The 18,779-nt window shown below is 34.8% G+C and overlaps 2 protein-coding genes across 2 annotated transcripts in view; one reads left to right on the top strand and one right to left on the bottom strand.

Annotated features, from left to right (window-relative positions):
• Positions 1-349: 349 nt before the first annotated feature.
• Positions 350-11,124, top strand: mindy4b (MINDY family member 4B). Its single transcript, XM_065280180.1, has 13 exons — positions 350-472; positions 2,387-2,493; positions 2,568-2,595; positions 4,774-4,926; positions 6,203-6,322; positions 7,996-8,090; positions 9,055-9,220; positions 9,317-9,382; positions 9,743-9,813; positions 9,934-10,006; positions 10,305-10,481; positions 10,712-10,892; positions 10,978-11,124. Exons 1-13 carry the CDS (start codon positions 422-424, stop codon positions 11,118-11,120), a joined length of 1,431 nt encoding a protein of 476 aa, XP_065136252.1. The 5' UTR covers positions 350-421; the 3' UTR covers positions 11,121-11,124.
• Positions 11,125-12,693: 1,569 nt separating this feature from the next.
• maml2 (mastermind like transcriptional coactivator 2) overlaps positions 12,694-18,779 on the bottom strand; it is a 91,045-nt gene continuing 84,959 nt past the window's right edge. Inside the window, exons 3-5 of the mRNA XM_065281664.2 lie at positions 16,641-16,790; positions 14,837-14,945; positions 12,694-14,350 (exon numbers count right to left, since the gene is read on the bottom strand). Coding sequence (XP_065137736.1) covers positions 13,584-14,350; positions 14,837-14,945; positions 16,641-16,790 — 1,026 coding nt within the window. The 3' untranslated portion in view covers positions 12,694-13,583. The remainder of the gene's footprint in view (positions 14,351-14,836; positions 14,946-16,640; positions 16,791-18,779) is intronic.

The raw sequence follows: 18,779 nt of genomic DNA, 5'->3' as shown, positions 1-18,779 counted from the left end.
TTATAGTTAGATTTTTAATAGTTTCATTGATTCTGAGACTTTTGTCACAGGCTACTGTTGTCCCTTAACTCAAAATGAAATGTTCATACTTTTTTATACTTGAGTCTCACTTGTCTTTGTTTGAAAAATAATTTAAAATGACAATAGAAAGTGCACATTTTATCAACAAATAATATTATTTTTGAAAGGTTTAAGCTACCAGGATGAATAACTTGTTAGACGAGGAACTTTCATCAGTCAAACCACTGCTTTGTTACCATAGAATTTAAACACACAAAAAGAAACAAACTACTCCATCTGCTGGCAGGAAACTGGCAGGCTGGCATGTAATGCAGGCGTTTGTTTGTATATATCCTGTGAATATCAGAGAATCAGGTATATAAGCACTGAACTTGCTCCACTGCGAGTTTAAATTGACTAGATGTCATACTTTAAAACTGCAGCCAAGCTGTCTGATACGCCCAAAGAAGAGGTAGGATTTTTAAACAGTTCTGCGTGTCAAGGAAATTCACTATTGAAAGAAGGAAATGGCTTTCTGAGGTTGTGACAGAAATTACAATTAGATTTTAGAGTGATTCTGAGTTTGTACACAGTATTACAATATGTGCAACTGTGACATTTATGTATAGTAATAGGTAAATTATATATTTTTGAAAGTTGTTTATTTAGCAATACATCAATATCAAAGTTTTAAAAGCTTTAAAGAGCGTTTTGAATTGACTAAACAAATAATCCAAAACATTTAAATTTATATACAATGAAAAAATTAAAATAATTTCCTGTGATCAAAAACAATGAGAACATACTTTTATGTTGATTATTGGTTGAAGAAAACGTGAACCGTTGTATTGCTTTATAGAAGCCTTTTTGGTTATGTGATCAACTTTATTTACTGGGCTACATCTTCAAACACAAGTTTTCAAGTTGAACCTTGTATACAAATTAGTTGGTTCTGCCTCAGTATAAATGAATACAGGATTTTTAATTCGTTTATCTTTTATTAAACCTTTTAATTGCAGTTAAATTAATAAATTGCCCAATCTGATGTGTATGAGTTCTGTGTTAATAGTTTTTTGTATGGACTTAAAATTATCTAGCTCTCATACAGAGACAGCTAGCAAAAACTAAACAATAACATAATGGGATTGCGAAAAAAAAACAAGTAGCTCATGCCAAGCACATCACAAAATTTCTAAGTTTAAAATGCATCAGTAGATGGCACTGCAACCAAAAGAAAGCAAATGCCTTTATTTTAGCGATGAAAATATGATAAATGTAAGCTCAAACATTCATCGTATTTCAGCTCAAACATTTATAATATTTTTATTTCTGGAATTTTTAAAATTTGCAAGATGTACTTTAGGCTATTTATTTATAAGTGTCTGAACTTTGTTAGTTAAATATGTTTACAATATGTTTCTAGATTTTATTAAACATTCATTATTACTAAAATTATTTCTGGTTGTTAACCCATGTTTAATAATGGAGCACCAATGTAGATCTACATACCCATACAGCAAAAATATATATTTTTAAATATATTTCAGAAAAAAATATATGTTTCACTGATATATTTTTGGGCCATTTTTTGTATATTTAAAATATATATTTTAAAAGTACATACATTTTAAAGCATTCAAAATATATTTATTTTTCAATACAAGGAAAAATTCACGTGGCATTGGAAAAAAAACTGTTTATGTTATGAACCTTAACAGTTTCAAAAAGGTTAAAATTAAATACTTTCAACTTCAAAATATACTTTATAAAATTAACTTGTATTTAGCATATACTTAAAATATATTTAGACAAAACATTTTTGCCATATGGGATGTAAAATCTGAGATATTTGCTTGACATTGAAATATATGTTGATATATGAAGGTTAAAACTAAATATATTTCCATATTCAAAAATATATTAAATTGAGCATATCTACAACATGTAGCATATATTTCAAATCTATTTCAGGCCAGATAAGTGTATTTTTTGGCATATGGGTGCCTTTTAAAAAGTCATACTAGCTACTATATGCTTTTAATTCTTTTAAACTCATATTAATAAAAATATATTCATTTGTTAATTACATTTTGTTTTATTAAACCCCCAACCCATCACTCAGCTACAGCAGGTTCTTGACACGTCTACTGCTTATCTGTACTCCTATGTTTAAAACTACAAAGTTCACATATTTGTCTTAAAAAGCTTGACAAGCGCACTTATACTTTTAAAATCTAAATGGGGCTTATAAAACAACAGCGAGAGGACACAGTGGTAAAAGACAACCCTAGCAACAGGTGCGTGTTTCACTATATGTTTATGTAGCGATGGAAGATGTCGTGCTGTGATCCTATTGAAAGTGTGTGATGTTTCCTGTAACACGCAGATGGACGGCGGTGTTGACTGTACTAAAACAGCATGCAGTGAACTGGATGAAATTCGCGCGCAGATAGCGGATTTGGATAAATGGAGAGAGATATTTAACTCCCGCGGGTACGCGCTCTAATATCTGTGATCAGCTCTTTCTACTTTCCATGTTTATTAACACACTGTTTTTAACATTGCAGGTTGGAATTACAAGATTGCATTGTTAAAGTAAGTTTCATTTTAATGTCCTAATTTTATTCTGTTTGGCACAAATGCCGTGCACACAATGCTATGGAAAGCCTAGTGGTTCAAAAATACGTGAATTTTAACGTGAACAACACTTCGGCTGTTTATCAATCCTCTGTGTCGTGAATTAATATATCGTGTATGCAGGTTCGGGCACTGGTAAGGACCCTAATCTAACTTGACATTGGGTCACTGTTTACATATATTCCTGTGACGTGGCTACTTAAGCGCGTTGTGATAATTCACACATTCTTTGGCAAAACCAACATCTGTAAACAGTAGGTTGCCTTGTGAAAAACGCTGTATAAAATTGAAGGAATATAATTCAATTTTAAATATTTAGTAGAGTGTGGTCCCTTGCTCTAGCAATGGGTGTTTATATTTAAAAATAAAAATAAAAACCGTTTGTCTTTATAAGAGTTCTGTCACATTTCATGAAGTTTTTTCAGTTGGCTCATGCAATTTTTGGTTGAAGAGCTTCAGAAAGGTCACATGATTTCTGGTAAGGGAACGTAGGGACCATCAATGATAACTGTTTTTTTTTTTTTTTTGCAGTGCATTGTGGGAATTTTGTTTGTTTTGCTTTAGTTTAATTAGGAAATATAACAAATGTGCTTTACTAAAAACATCACTTTCTGTATCATTGTACGAGAACTGTAGGTTCTAGAAACAATTTATTGTTTTTAAATTGTAAAAATTGTATTAAATTTTAAAAAGTTTAATATTTAAATTTAAAAAATATAAGTGTTTATTTGTACCAGAGATGTGTGTTGCTTGTTTAAAAGTATGAATAATCTTGAATATTTTTTGAACAGTTAGATCATAGACTGTAAAAAATATGGACGTAGTGTCCGTGACGTCACCCATAGGTTTGTGAAGAGATTTTTTGGCCGCGCATCAACATGAATCACTTGCAGAAAACCGAAAATAGGTAAAGAGGCAGGACATGGGTGAATCTGAGGTGGCTGGTTGGTGAAACCACGCCCGCCTAGCTCGACTCTAGTGAAGGCAGTGGCAGTTCACCCATCACTCAAGTGGCCACGCCCTTAATTATGCAGTTCTTTAAGGCTTAATATCATTTTAACAAATGAGTTACAAAATAATTTACCCCCCTCACAGTTGTCATGAAGGTCAAAATTACCTCTTCCCTACGTACAGTCCCTGATGTCAATGACTTATTTATGTGGTTAAGTCTTTTGTTAACTGATATAATAGACCAACGTTCTCAGAAAACTGCATGCAACCAGCCAATCATTCTCAGATAGCTCCATGCAACCAGCCAATCAGATGAGTTTATGCATCTTCAAGTAGCTGCGATCATCTCATCATATCAAGCCCTTCTGTAGACGAGAGGAGAGGTTTGTGCATTTCGTGTCTTACTGACTAGAGGAATATATTTAGTGCCATGTTTGAAAGTGAGCTTTCATGCAATAGCACAGTGAGTATTGCACCATCATGACGGACTATAAAGACCTTCTGCAAACCACAAGGGACTTGCAGCCCTCTTTACCAAACTACATAGAGCTTCTTCAAGAGGATGTGAAGAGAAACCATGTGAGTTTAACCCAACCCAACCTAAAATTATAAAACTGTAATTGCCATATATTTTTTTTGATTTGTAGCTGAACTTTGTGTCTTTGGGATCAATGCTGTGTCTTAAGTTTAGTTTAAAGAACTGTAGTGTTAAATAAAAGTGAAAAAGTAAGAAGAAAGTGACTGTTTTAAAGGATAAGCTATTACTAATATCTATTATTTTAGTTATCACTAAATTGTTTTTTTTTGTAATTGGTTAAAAAGTTGTGCTTTCCTATTAACAATATGATAAATAAAAAATGTGTACTATTTTCTAAAAAAAAAAAATTTTATACCATTTAAAAATAAAATAACATTACTTTATAAGAATTAAATTCAAAATAATAAAATATGACTTAATTAACTTTACTTCTTCAGGTTATATCAGTGTTAATTATTTTTAGGTTTAATTAGTTTTCACTTTTTCCATTGTGCCTAACACACATTTTAATATCTGAATTGAATGTTATGTTTTTTAGCTTTACTAATTAAGCAAATACTCTTCAAAATAAAGTCTTTCTTTACATAACACTTGGTAAACATGTTATATGTTTAACTTTTTTAATACATTTTCCGTAATTCGTATAGAGACCTGTTGAGAAACTTAAAGCTGATGAGGACAGTGACGACTCTACCAGACCTACAACCTCGGGCAAGTTAGCAGGGCCCTATTCTATACCTCAAACCCTCACAGTTTGTCCAAGTATGGGTGGGCAACCTCTGTCACCAGAGCTTGCAGTGGTAAGTTGTGGAACATGACCCTGATACTTGACCCAAGCTCTTGCGTCCTGTGTGCTGTGTTTGTGTACACCAAATACAAAAGACAGGAATATAGACTGGTGAATAATTTATACAGACCTTAAGCATTACATCGAGTTAGTGGTAGTTTGGAATAAACAGAGATAATTACTGCTAATTCTGCTTTTAAACAATGTCATATGTGACCCTGGACCACAAAACCAGTCATGTGTAATTTTGTTAATTGAGATACATTGCTTAAATAAAAAAGCTTTAATGTATGGTTTGTACAATATTTGGCTGATAACAATCTAAATATTGAAAATAATCGTATTTAAAGTTGTCCAAATTAAATCTTTAGCAACACTAATTACTAATGATAAATACTTTTTCATATACCTACTGTAGGAAATATACAAAATATCTTCATTAAACATGATCTTTACTTAGCTTACTTAGTATTTAGCTCCAAGCATGAAAATGACATGCCCGCACTAAAATGTTTGTTGCTCCAAAACTATTTGACCTACAGATTGTGATATATTCTGAAAGAAGACACTTGAAACTTTATTTTCAGAATTTAAGATTTCAGATAAGTTTAAAAGAAAACAATTTATAAATGTTTAAGTATTGTGTTGTGCACAAAACATTTTTCTATTTCATAACAAAATATATATTAGATGTCCCATAGCAGCCTTGAAAATCAATGGCCTAAAGCCACAAGTCTAACAAAGTTATATTTAAAATTTGAAATTGATATAATATAAAACGTGGCTTTTGTAAGCTTTTTTATCTTAATCATGGCACATTTCCAAATATCATAATGATTTTTGGCATACAAATTATAATTTCGACTCATACAATGTGTTTTTGGCCATTGCAATACCCGTGCCACTTAAGACTGGTTTTGTGGTCCAGGGTCACATATAAAGTATCTTTACTAGTTATGCCAGTCATCGAGATGTGCATGGATAGAGATAAGCAAAATTACATTAAATATGAAATAAATGGGTTTGTTATTTCTTTAAAATGGCTGAATGTAACGTGTAATATACAATTGTTACAATACAGTTATAAATACAACTACTCCAATATATAATTTCATACCCTAAGATACACCTGCTGCCGGTAGAGAAACACAGAACAGTCTAGTTAAAATAGTAATACTGTAGTAGTGTTAATTGAAATCGCGTATTAACTTTTATATCTTAAATTGTCCTCGCAGCTTTGATCTTTTCAGCATGAGTTAATTTGTTTATTTTTTTATTCATTCACACAGAGTTTAAGAAAAGTCTTGTTTGGTAACACCTTCCATACTTTTAACTATGAGTGGAAGAAATCATTCTTCAAGTTTCGGGAGCCTTTCTCGGACATGTCATATGCGCTGGAGACTGAGAGGGTGAGCATGATATCTTTATTCAGGGCTTACTTTAAAGGTGCATTTCACCCATAGAAACATTAATCTTTATTGAAAGCGCGTCATATTTGTACACGAAATGTAACATACATTTAGAACAAATGCTATATCACAAATAAAAGCAGTAATTGTTTTATTTTTTTTATTTTTTTTGCAATGACATTTCAGCATTGTTAAATACTTGTCTGGTTGTAAAATCGTCTCTTGCCCATCCTGGACAAGCATTATTGTTGAGCCCTGCTTATTTAAACACAAGGATTTAACTTGATTGACAACTTTTTTGCCAATATCAACTATAGTTTATGGTTTTTATATGTTGTAGACCATAAACCCTTGAAAACTAGAGTGATTAAATCCATTAACTGGGCATTGTTACTGTTGGCATCAGACACACTACTTTTCTCAATACAATTGCAGTATATTTTTATAATGATGTTAATGTTTTAAAAATACTAATAATGACCATAATTCCAGTAAAAAGTTCACCATAGCACATAAAGTAATGGGCACTGTAGCTTTCATTCTCAAGATTTTACAACATCATAGTTCCTTTATTTATAACCGATGTTAGTGGAAAATAACACAGTTATGAGCCAGTTGATTTTGTTCACATTAATGAAGTTACTTCTCTATTGCCAGAATTGCAAGATAAATAAATAAGGACGGGTTGTGTTACTCCCTTCAGTGCATCACTTATTCCTTTTCATAAAGGAGTCATGATGACTCAATATATGTTAGATTGATTACCGCAATTGTCTGAGTACTGCGTCACCACCTTATTACTCTATAATGAGGGTGAGGTGAGTGGTTGTTTTTAACCACAGATCAGTGCTGCATTTATGGTAAGATGAGCGAGTAAAGATGCTGTTTAAGTATGCTAAGGTAGAGAAGTGTATTCTTTAGCGGATTACAGCTATGTAAAGAACAATCTAGATTAAAAAATAATTTAACAAGATTAACTTAATCCACCAAACAGGATATGTACATTTCATCACCTGAGATAAGATAGTTTTGACCATGTAAAAGATCAAGGTTGAAACCAATTTGAGATATATTAGACCTCAGGTTACCCAGGTTTGAGACTTAAGCTTTGGTAGTCTAAGCCGCATATAAATCTCACTTTTCCAAAAATAATACACAGAAATTTGGGAGCCCCTCAATCAACATATAAGGATTTTTGGACGAGATACATGCTATGCCAGCCACAAAACTCATGAAGAGAGAGACAGACATAAGCTTAAGTAAACTGCTATTTTTGTTAACACCACAGGAACTTTAGGGACTTTATAAGTCTAATGACAAGGGCTAATGTATCCGGATAATGTAAACCGTTAATTTCATTTTCCAAATTCCCAGTTTGTTTATTATACTATATATTGTGTTTGGCATGCATAAAGTATGAATATAGGCTTTAGATCTTAATACATATGTCCCAGATTACAAATTGACCTAAATACTAGGTGTAGCATGTCTCATCTGGGTATAATAACTACATTCTTTCTTCTGGTGTGGTTAGAAAACATATTAAGTATTTCAAATAAGTCTAATGTGTTGATCTTATGTTCGAAATAAATAGTTTAATTGGCCAAAAATGTCCCAGATTACCAGAATTCACCCTAAAAAACATCATTAAAATCCTGGCTTTTCTTTGGCAGGGGGGAGCCCGTGCTATTCAGATGGTGGTTCAGGCACATGTAATAAAATACCTGCTGTTTGGCCGGCCATTGAACTCAGACAGCAAAATGCAAAGGTAAGATTAAAGGTTACCCCAAATATACTGTAAACACATGTATGGCGTAATAGACTGACACTGGGATTGGCTATATGAATGTGAAATTAAAGACAATACAAATGTCATAGTTTTACACAAAAATTAAACATACAAATGAAAGATGATCAAAATAAAGACGATTTAGGAGGTAAGAATGTGGAATTGGAAAGTAAAGCATTCTCACATTAAAAACCAGGGGCGTCAGACTGGGGGTAAAACCAGTACTGATTTCCAGGGCCCCAAAGGAAGAGAGGGCCCTTAAAAAGTCTGGAATATATTATGAGGGTGGGGCATGGGGGCCCATCTGGACTGCCTATGCATAGGGCCCAAGATCTTGTGCAATGCCCCTGTTAAAATACCATAGTATTTACTATAGTAAACGTTATATTTGGCGATAAACATTACGCTTCACCGACCCAAAATTTACTATGCGCAAAAGCATACTGTTGGCCTCCACAGCTCCAAAGACTATTACATTTTGGGATTTTTCAAAATAAGGAAAATATTTGTTTCATTTAATGAATTTCAGCAGTAGAAGGAAAGTATTAAAGCATGCAAAGCATTACCCTTCAAGATGTTCTGCTGACTTATGCTGGGGATACACCTAACAACTTGCTTAAACAAGATTGGGCACACATAAAGAGTGTTTTTTTTTCATAAATGTGTTTTCTGTAATTGCAAAGGACTGAGCACAACTGAAAAAAAAACTAGGCAAGATCAGTCATTATGATCAAATTACATTAATAAAATAAATAATAAAGATACTTTCACATCTTTTGAAACCCATGTGACTTTTTTCTACCGTAAAACGGTATCCATATATTTAACATAAACTGTAAGATCAAGCTGTAAAAAGTACACAAAAGAACCAAAAAAATCTGTACAGCATACTTGATTTTTCTGCAAACATTTTAAGTCTACAACAGTCTACTCTCTCATGCAGTTTGAAGGAAGTAGGGGAGGTGGAACAGAGGAAGGCACTGGCGGCTGCTCTGACTGACATCTTGTGGACAGCTGGTGAGGAGCAGACAGCAACGGTCTGCTTGGTCACATCAGAGCGCTGTTTTACACCCCATCTGGACTTTAAGTTGGATAGTTTCACAGAAAGGGTATGTGCAGAAGCACATAATATATACTTCACAATTAGCATATGGAAACTTAATCCAGTGATTGTTTTTATGAATCATTTCTTTATCATTTCACAGCTACAACTTTTCACCTTTAATAAACAAGAAGATGTTGGAGCATTCATATCCGATCACATCCAGTGTGTAAGTTTTAAAATGTTTTATTTAATATGATTTAGTAATAATTATACTATGGGCCTGTTAATGCTTTATTCATATTGGTTGAGAAATGCTATGGGTGTTGATTATTTTTCTGTAAAATGCACACCTAACCTGTCGAATGTCTTAAAATAAACATCAGAGCAATGTTTGTTACATCCGTGGTTTGAGCAGAATAATTGACTCCGGGTTTGAATTACGTGGCATTACCACCTTGGCCGTGCATTTTCTTCTTTTCTTTTTTTTTGAGTAATTCAACAACCGTCGTCAATTATTCTTTACAAAAGACACGACTTGAAACATGTTGCAATTACAGTATGTTTAATTATCCTCAAATGTCTATAGTTTAAGGAAGAAGGAAGTCACGGAGTCATACTGTTTCTGTACAGCCTCATCTTCTCCAGGTCTATTGACAGGTCTCAAAGCATTATTTAACATTCACACAATTTCATAAAATACTTGTAATGAATCATTTACACATACAGTAGCACTCTACAGTTATACATGAATGAGTTTAAACATTTGGGTTGTTTTAGGATACGAGCCGACTTCGATGTCACCACCTCTCATCTTTTGCATTTAAGTTTGGGAAACTTTGTGTGTCGACAGGTAAGGAATCAGCTAGATCAGTAATCATTTTTTAAAATGTTTGCTAAAATCATCTGATAATCTTTAGAAATGATGCTTTATGGATGCTTCATTCTTATTGTAAATCATAGTAGTGGAGAAACAATAGGGATATTTATTGCCTAAAGACATGAAGACTTGAAGCTATGTACCAGTTCTTCAAAAGAAGATCGAACTGTCCATGACCAGAAATTTGGCCAGTTTTAGGGAAACCATTCAAATGAAAAGGATAAATAAGTCACTGTACTGTAATTCTGAACAAAGTATTTCTTTCCATTAGGCTCTTTTAAACCTGCTGTTGACCGGGCGTGCCAGCCCTAATGTCTTTAATGGGACATTACACAATGATGAGCATGGCAAACCTCTCGATCACCCAGTCCATGGCGTTTTGACCCGCGGTGATGTTGGATATCTACACTGGAGCAGAGAAGAAGTTAACTATGCAAAGCTGCCTCAGGTACTGTATAGGTCTTATCTAATGAGTGGTGGAGTAATCATTAGATTTGGAGATCCGGGGCCTTATTTATAAAGCGTGCATATGAATATAAACAGAATAAAATAAACTATATTTAATTCAGTCAGGACAATTTCGTCGTTTGTCACTTAATCTTTTATCATTTTTATCATGTTTTTACATTAGGTCTCACATTACTGTGCTGTATTTTGAACATATGCATATTCCCTTAGGTTGGCAGCATGTTGAAAACACCAAAGTTGCCTATCTGGGTGTGCAGCATTAATGGCACATACAGCGTTCTGTTCAGCCCAAAACAATCGCTGCTGTCTGATTGGAGAATGGAGCACCTGTTCCATCTCTACTTCTACAATGGTCAGCTGACTCAGAGCCAGAATGCAATGCTCACCATAGGTACAGTCACTGTCTTCTGATGACCTCTCCACTTGTGTTCAAGGTTAAATTAAAAATGTTATTGTTTTGTGATTCTGTATTTCAGACACACACTCCCATCACTGGCAAGCTGAAAATAATGACATTCAGGGAGATCCAGAGAAAAAGTTTCCATCTCTAGAGATGACCGTAAGGACCAAATGGGAGGGAGCTGTTATCGACTGGAACGGGACTGTGCCTTTTTTCTGAAGTCTAAAAATGTCTTTTGAATATCAGGCCTACTGTAGTAAAATCTGGTTTAAAATTTCCTATAGTAGTTTACATTATTTTACACACTGGGTTTTATGCACTTCTAAAAGTGCTTTTTAAATAAAGTAAAGAAGAAGAAAGAAAGATCCATTTATTTTCCATTCATATTTATTATTGGTGAAATTCTGTTATGTTGCTTTTTCGCTTTGGATGGTTTTGCTGTCGGTAGAGGAAGCCAGATGTGCTTTGTGTCCGTCGGCGTAACGGGTATTAGTAAAAAAGAAGTATAGCCTATGAGATGCGATAATAAGTCTTCATTTATTATTAAAGGTCTCTTTAATATCACTTCAACAGTCACGCACATCTGTATCTAAAATGAAACAGGAGGCCTGGATCAAGTGATTGATGTTTTGACTGTTCATTACATATACGTTTACATTTACGGTAGGCATTAAGCAGACGCTTTCATATAGATTTAAAAAAAAAGTGAGGAGGCAAAGCGTGAAGGATTGTCATTACACGCATTTTCTTTACATCTGTAGAAAAAAATTATATAATAATGTATACATTTTTGTACATTTGAGACACAAACATGTGCGTCAATCGCTTGCTTAGTGAATGAGACCCATTGTTTCTTTTCTTTGTTTGTTGGTGTCAGGTTGAAGTTGATGTTACGCAGCTGATATCAAGTCACAAGCCTTAATCTTACAGTCTCAAGTTAAGTAACGATGAAAACGTCTCGAGTTGCAGGGTTTAATCAAATTACAGCAAGTTCATAATTCAAAGCCTTTTGGTCTTACGCGATAATAAATCATTTTGTTTTTATATTTCTTGTTACAGTAGGGGAGAGCAGGGGCGAAAGTACCATTTTTCAGAAAAACTTAATTTTAAAAGATAACTTTATAGACAGAGATATATTTTTGCTTTGGTCAATAACTGACAATAACCTGTAGATTTATCAGTATTTTAACACATGAAACCAGAAACACAACGCGTTATAAGAAAAAAATGACTGCTTTAGGAATTTACTTGAATGGTTGAAAACACCATTCTGGATCTGCATGCGAAAACCGGTGAGTTACTGTAATAACGTGATATTCGTCAGCTCTGTCAGGGGTTGTGTGCTCAAGGTGCTGTCATAGTTTGGGATGCAAATATTATCAGGGCTCGGAGAAAATCAAAAATATGCGCTTTTAAACCACAACTTCTCTTTTTCCTCCGGCTGTGTGACAAGCCAACGCGACCTCACGTAATTGCGTAATGACGTGGAAAGGTCACGTGTTACATATATGAAACGCACATTTGTGGAGCATTTTAAACAATAAACTGACACAAAGACATTAATTAGGATTATTCCACATACAACAACGTTGGAACGGTCCTCTTTCTCCACACTTGTAAACACTGAGGCGGAGTTTCGTATACGTCATCCATGACCTCTTGACGTGATGACGTATTGCGTGAGGTCGCGCTGGCGCATCACACGACCGGAGATAGACGAAAAGTTGTGGTTTTAAAGTGCATATTTTTTATTTTTTTATTTACAAGCCCAAACTCTTTAACCACAACTTAACCACTAGGCCACATGTTTCTCGCCAGTCACCATCTTTTACAGAATTATGGAAAATGTATATTATAAATGAATTGTCTAAATGTGTTGAGTTTATCATTTCTGTCATTTATTATCAAAGGCTAAATTGACATAGTAGGATATACACATTCATAACAGAATTATAGCGCAATATAGAAAAGAAATAGAAATAAAACATACTGAGATACAGATGTATAAATACAATGTTGCCAATAAGGCCTCCTAAAACGCCCTGTGCCTTTGTAAAGATGATAATTTCCTGTAATACTTAGAGCATATATTCCATGTATTTCCTTAGAATACAGATCAACAGCTTTTAAGTGTGGGATAAAATAATACCAACATTATTATAAATAGATCTTTTTAAAAATCTGTTGATATGCAATTTGAGTAAACACTAATGTGAACCTTTAAACCTGTTTTTCAAGAAGTTAAACCTTAAACTACACAAATTTATCAATTTCAAATTGAACCACACATGAAGTGTTTGGCATCACCCCCAAACAATCTGAATAATTAACATATTACTCGAAAAAGTGCTACCCAACCAAAATTTCTGACTGCCCTTCCAGTCCAGCAAGCCTTGTACTGGACCTGGTTAGTTCTTATTGGCTCAAACATAACAGACGGCAATCACATATTCATTTACAATAATCTATCTGTTAATGGATTAGTAACACAACATATTTAGTGATAACTGAAATGGGTGTAATTTCTACCATTAGGCCACCATAAACATGAAACTTTACAACATATTAGATGATAATATAAAGAAACATTTCAACAATATGATACATGTAATTCATTTGTTTTTTACTCCAAGATAAACAGAAATCAAATAACAGAAAATGTCCAGATAAAATTCTTATGCTTTACGAATGACCCCCAAGAATTTCCTCCAAGTTAATGTCTTTCATCCAGTCATCATTGCCTGAACCTGATTTAAGCAGCGAGTCTATAAAATCAGAATCAGCATTGATCCCTGGTACCGTGTTATCGTCCTCCTGTAGGAAGTCAAAGGTCAGACGCCCAGCCCGGTTATTCTGATACGTTCCCGGGCTTTGGTTCATCCCTGCAAAAGTGGTCGGGCATCCCTGTTGTTCTGGGGTGGATTGGCTCAGACACGTAACTCCAGGTAATGGAGGTATCCTTGGCTGACTGGATATGGGAGCAGAACCTCTGACCACAGGGTTTATGGGTAGGAGGCTGGAGTGAGGTGCCACCTGATTGGGTGGACATATAGGTCTTGGGGAAAAGCGACTGTCAGTTTGGGGCGTCCCGGTGTTGGAAAGCCCCTGTTTGGCTGTAGCTGCCCAGGTGGTTATGTCACCCAGTCCTTGCCCCAATATGGCATCTTGACTGATACTGGTCCTGGCATGTTGAGTGTTTGATTGAAAAGTGGCACTCGGATTGTTGGTCCCATGAAACTGTGATTTGTTCTGCTGAAGCCCCATTTGGACCAGGCTGCTTGATTGCTGTCGTAGCTGGCTTGTGCAAGCCTGAGCACCCGTGGATCCAGAATTCGATTCTTGTCCAATGGGAAACCTTCGCTCTTCTGAGTTGGGCACCATCTTGGTAGACCGTCCATTGGGGAGGTGGCATGTCAAGGGTTGGAGGTTATTTTGGTCTGACCCATTGCCTGTTATTGGAGTGTGAAAATGTTTTGATGAATTTAAATACTGTTTAAACATCGTCTGTCAAAATTCCAACAAACTTGCATTGCTAATATTTTCAAGGATGTTTATCTTAAATACTTGGAAGAAACTAAGATTTAAGTTAAGTTTTAATGGTGTGGTCTCCCGGACAGGGTTTAGATTAATCTAGGACTAGGCCACACATTTAAGTAGTTTTTACAAACATACCTTACAAAAACAATACTGATGTGCATCTTGAGACATAAAAATGGCACTGATATATGTTAAGATACATCAGTACAAGGTGTTTTAAAATTAAGGCAGCACATTTTAGTCTGGGACTAGGATAAGCCCTGTCTGAGAAACCGCCTCAAAAAGTTTAAATGAAGTTTAAAGTTTATCAGGAGTTTTACTTGTGTTTACTTGTAATAATTATTAATTTTATTTCATTTAATTCCTACATTATATTAAATTGAGAATACAATCCACACCTGAGTATAAGCCTGGCTGCTGCGGTATGACTCCATTGCATGGTTGCTTGTAGTCCGGTGGAGGTCTTGTTAGGTGACGACTAAACTGATCCTGGGTGCTCAGTTTGTCCTAAAACATTTACAGCAAAATGAATAAATGAATAAATGTACCCCTGATGTCCCCCCGACTGCAAATGCATAAAGGGGGCGCTGTCGTTGTCAAAAATTTAAGCAATAAGCCCCGCGAAGCAGTGGGGTACCAGTGCATTTTATAACAGCTAAGGGCCTTTGTTAGGCACATCGCAAAGCGCCGTGCCTAAAACCCCCTTAGCTGTTATAAAATGCACTGTAACACCACTGCTTCGTGGGGCTTATTGCTTTTATAAAACAGTTACTTAATATGCATAGCAGGATTTCATAAAATAAAACACAAATATATAAAACTTACACTGTGTTTTTAGTGTTGAGTGAATGCGTCAGTGTTTAAGTTTGGTAAGATCGCCACCTAGTGCATAATAGCGTAAATACGGATTTGAGGTTAAAGAACAATAAAGAGAAGTGTTTTCTCTTTATTGACGAGATGACTCAACAATATTTATTGACATGTATCTGGATATCGCCATTAATTGTGCAATTGTAGACAAATAAAAAAATGATTAAAGACTGTTGTGTTTATTTTCATAAATCAGTACCCAGCAACAGTGGCGCAGTGATACTTATGTAATGCGGTCTGAACCGAGGGGTTACCGGGGTATTTTATCACGGCTTAGAACGCGTTTCAACCAATCAGAATGAAAAACCAGAAAGGGCCGTTTTATAATAAATGTTAAGTGTTTTTAAAGTTAAATTCTAATATTCATCATCATCATGTTTTTGTAATAATGTTTGCTTAAACAAGTGACTGTATTAAATCAACTTTAAAATAAAACATTAAGCAAGGGTCAGATTTTACCCAAATATTGCAATGCATTCTGTGTTTTTCTCAATGTCAGGGGCAAGTCGTCACAGTCAAACTTATTTATGAATTAATTTCTGTTGTGGAATGGCTTAATAAAAATGATTAAATATCATTTATTTGAAAAGCCTACATGTTGTCAAAGATCTTTTTTCTTATACAATACTGTAGGTAATATAATATGTCCGAAAATAGCGTCACAGTACATCCAACCTATGGCCAGAGTGTTTAATAAACTGTAACTATTTTCATAATCAATTTTGGTAAACATTTTTAATTAGGGATGCTTTACGATTAATCGCGATTAATCGTTAGCAGAATAAAAGTTTTTGTTTTCATCATATATGTGTGTGAACTGTGTATAATAAATTTGTATAAATAAATGTACACACATGCATGTATATGTTTTAGAAATGTTTACGTAAAAACAATATATATAAATTTAAATACTTAATATATAAAAAAAATTCTTAAAATTATACATGAATGTGTTCATATTTATATATATACATATTTATTATACACAGTTTACACACATATGTGATGTAAACAAAAACTTTTATTCTGCTAACGATTAATCACGATTAATTGTTTAGCATCCCTATAAGTAATGCATTCCTAAGTATACCAACTGATATGAACCTAACCATTTTTATACTAAATTATATGTCTCCTTACAGTACCACGGTGCATAACGGTAAGTCTATAATAATGATTAATACATTGAGCTGTCGGGTCAAATTTCGTGGGAAAGTCAATGTTTTTAGCAGACCTAAATATATGTATAGTAATCCGCAATTGTATGTTTCAAAAAGAGAAGCAAACGGTAAAGATTGCAACTTTAAAGACATTGCAAATGGATGTACTCACTGTATCAGTAATGCTGTGCTGTTGGCCCAGTTGTCTTTGAATGTTCTGGTCCTGGCCTGGGTTCTTCTGCTGTGAAGTGAGTGTAGCTGCCTGCGCTGTAATATCTACCGGGCGAGCAGCTGCTGGTAGACGAGGGCCAAGTGAAATACCCTACAAAAGAAAAGCACTTTATTATTATTATTATTATAACTCACATTCAAACAGCACAAATTCAAACTGGCTACTGCATTAAACAAAAATACGTCTGCTGTGATTGGATGATTAATCCACTAGAGGGCAATGTCTGCATCTAATGTTACATAGTTCATGATCACATGTTACTTCTTGTGCGTGTGCTGATAGGGATTTTCCATTGCCTTTCCCACACTGTTCTATCACTCCGAGAAAGCATGTCCATGACTACATCCATATCGGGGACATAATGGTATCAAGGGACTACAAATGAGTGAAATATTCTCATAACATCCTGTCATTTTAAATAAGTATATGCTGGAGTAAAGAAAAGCTTTTTCTAGAAAGCCGTCTTAAATCACTATTAATGCCAGTTTGAAAGTTTTTCTAGTTACCCTGATTATAAATGGGATTTGTTGTGGTTGCTTTTTGCGTGTAATAGCAAAAAAGGGTTTACTGTATGACTGATTGCTGTACTTAAGGTCTCCTAAAGGACTGATCCTATGGGGCGCAACCTAGTTGCTGCCTGCAAAGGACAGATTTGTTCAGCCACAGGGTAGAGGTAAGCAATAACAGGTAATCTCATAGGCCTACTTGTCATGTTTCTGTACTTTGCTAAAATGCACTTTTACTTAGGGCAGTGTGCGATAGTTGCTCTTTCATAACTTAGAAGACACTGCAGAGTTTTCAACTTTTTTTCATGAAAGGGTGGCTAAAGCTATTTCATGCATTGTGACTTATTAACACTGTTTAAGAGTTGGATTCCTCATGCTTAACATTGTCATATATCCACCTGCTTTTTTGATACTTTGCCCGAGTATTTCTGTGCCGAATACACTTCGCCAGGATTCGTAAAATTTTTCGAACATGAAAGATTCATACTGTAACAATCTCAGGGCCGGCGCCCCCTCACCGGCACTATCCCACCCCTACAGATCACTATTAATGTTTAAAGCGTAACTAAACCCTAAACCAACTTTTTTTAGTTAATGATCTGTAAGAATGATGCTTTATTAGTGCTGTTCATTGATTTTAGTAAGTTTTTTGACATTTGGATATAAAGTGTTTCAATACTACAATATATGGTGTAAAAACGTCTGAGTGCTGCCCTCTTCAGGTTGAACGGTGGCTACTGCAGTTGAATTTTCCTATTGGATGGTGGGTCCAAAAAATGACTCGTGACGTAAGCAGGTTCAAGATCACCACGCCCTTATTACGATCTCACCACAGAAATTAGTTCGTCCCCTCTATCTCCTTGGGGTCTGCCCACTTTTCTTGCATTTTTCAAATATTGCCAGTGGGTGGAGTCACGCTCTGACCAGGGGTTTAGTTACGCTTTAATAATAAAATGTGCTATTTAAAAATCACGTTGCCTAGTGTATTGCCTTACTAGAGTAAATAATAAGCTAAAATAGCAATATTTTAGTTAAGGAAGGTCTGTGAGGCAAGGTCAAATTTTAATTGGTCGCCCCCACCCTAATAACATTACGTAAAATTTCTTGAACTACAAAAAGCAAACACGAAGGCTACGAACATTCCATAATTTTAAGGTTTTATATTACATTAACTTATTTCACCATGGACATTTGAAAATAGATTAAAAAGAAAGAAACTACAGCAACTGCCACTACCTCTGGGTCTGAGCTCCAAATAAGCAGTACGCACAAAACGGGGCTAAAAACGTGCGCACGCCACTTCCCACGCAAACGTTATGATCTATAAAAAAAACTTGACGGTAGCGCTTGTACTGAGTGATAATTGTTTCATACAGTATACAACTTGTAAAATTCAATCTTAAATCAAAAATCATTTTAAATATTTAATCAGTCACAATGTCCACTACGAGAGCGCGAGATGGCCCGACAGATGGATAGCATTAAATATCCATTAGATAACTGCAGGACACAGTGTAAACAACCAAATATTTTCCTTAATTACTGAGGAATTTTTTTATCATCAAATGTCAAC

This window comes from Paramisgurnus dabryanus, chromosome 8, assembly GCF_030506205.2.
Source record: "Paramisgurnus dabryanus chromosome 8, PD_genome_1.1, whole genome shotgun sequence".
In the NCBI taxonomy this organism is placed as follows: Eukaryota; Metazoa; Chordata; class Actinopteri; order Cypriniformes; family Cobitidae; genus Paramisgurnus; species Paramisgurnus dabryanus.
This window is presented reverse-complemented; position numbering and strand designations above follow the sequence as displayed.

Coding starts and splice junctions, on each gene's coding strand:
- mindy4b (XM_065280180.1), top strand. CDS start 422: ATGTCATACTTTAAAACTGCAGCCAAGCTGTCTGATACGCCCAAAGAA. Junction 8,091..9,054: donor TCAGACAGCAAAATGCAAAG/GTAAGATTAAAG, acceptor TCTCTCATGCAG/TTTGAAGGAAGTAGGGGAGG. Junction 9,383..9,742: donor TATCCGATCACATCCAGTGT/GTAAGTTTTAAA, acceptor AAATGTCTATAG/TTTAAGGAAGAAGGAAGTCA.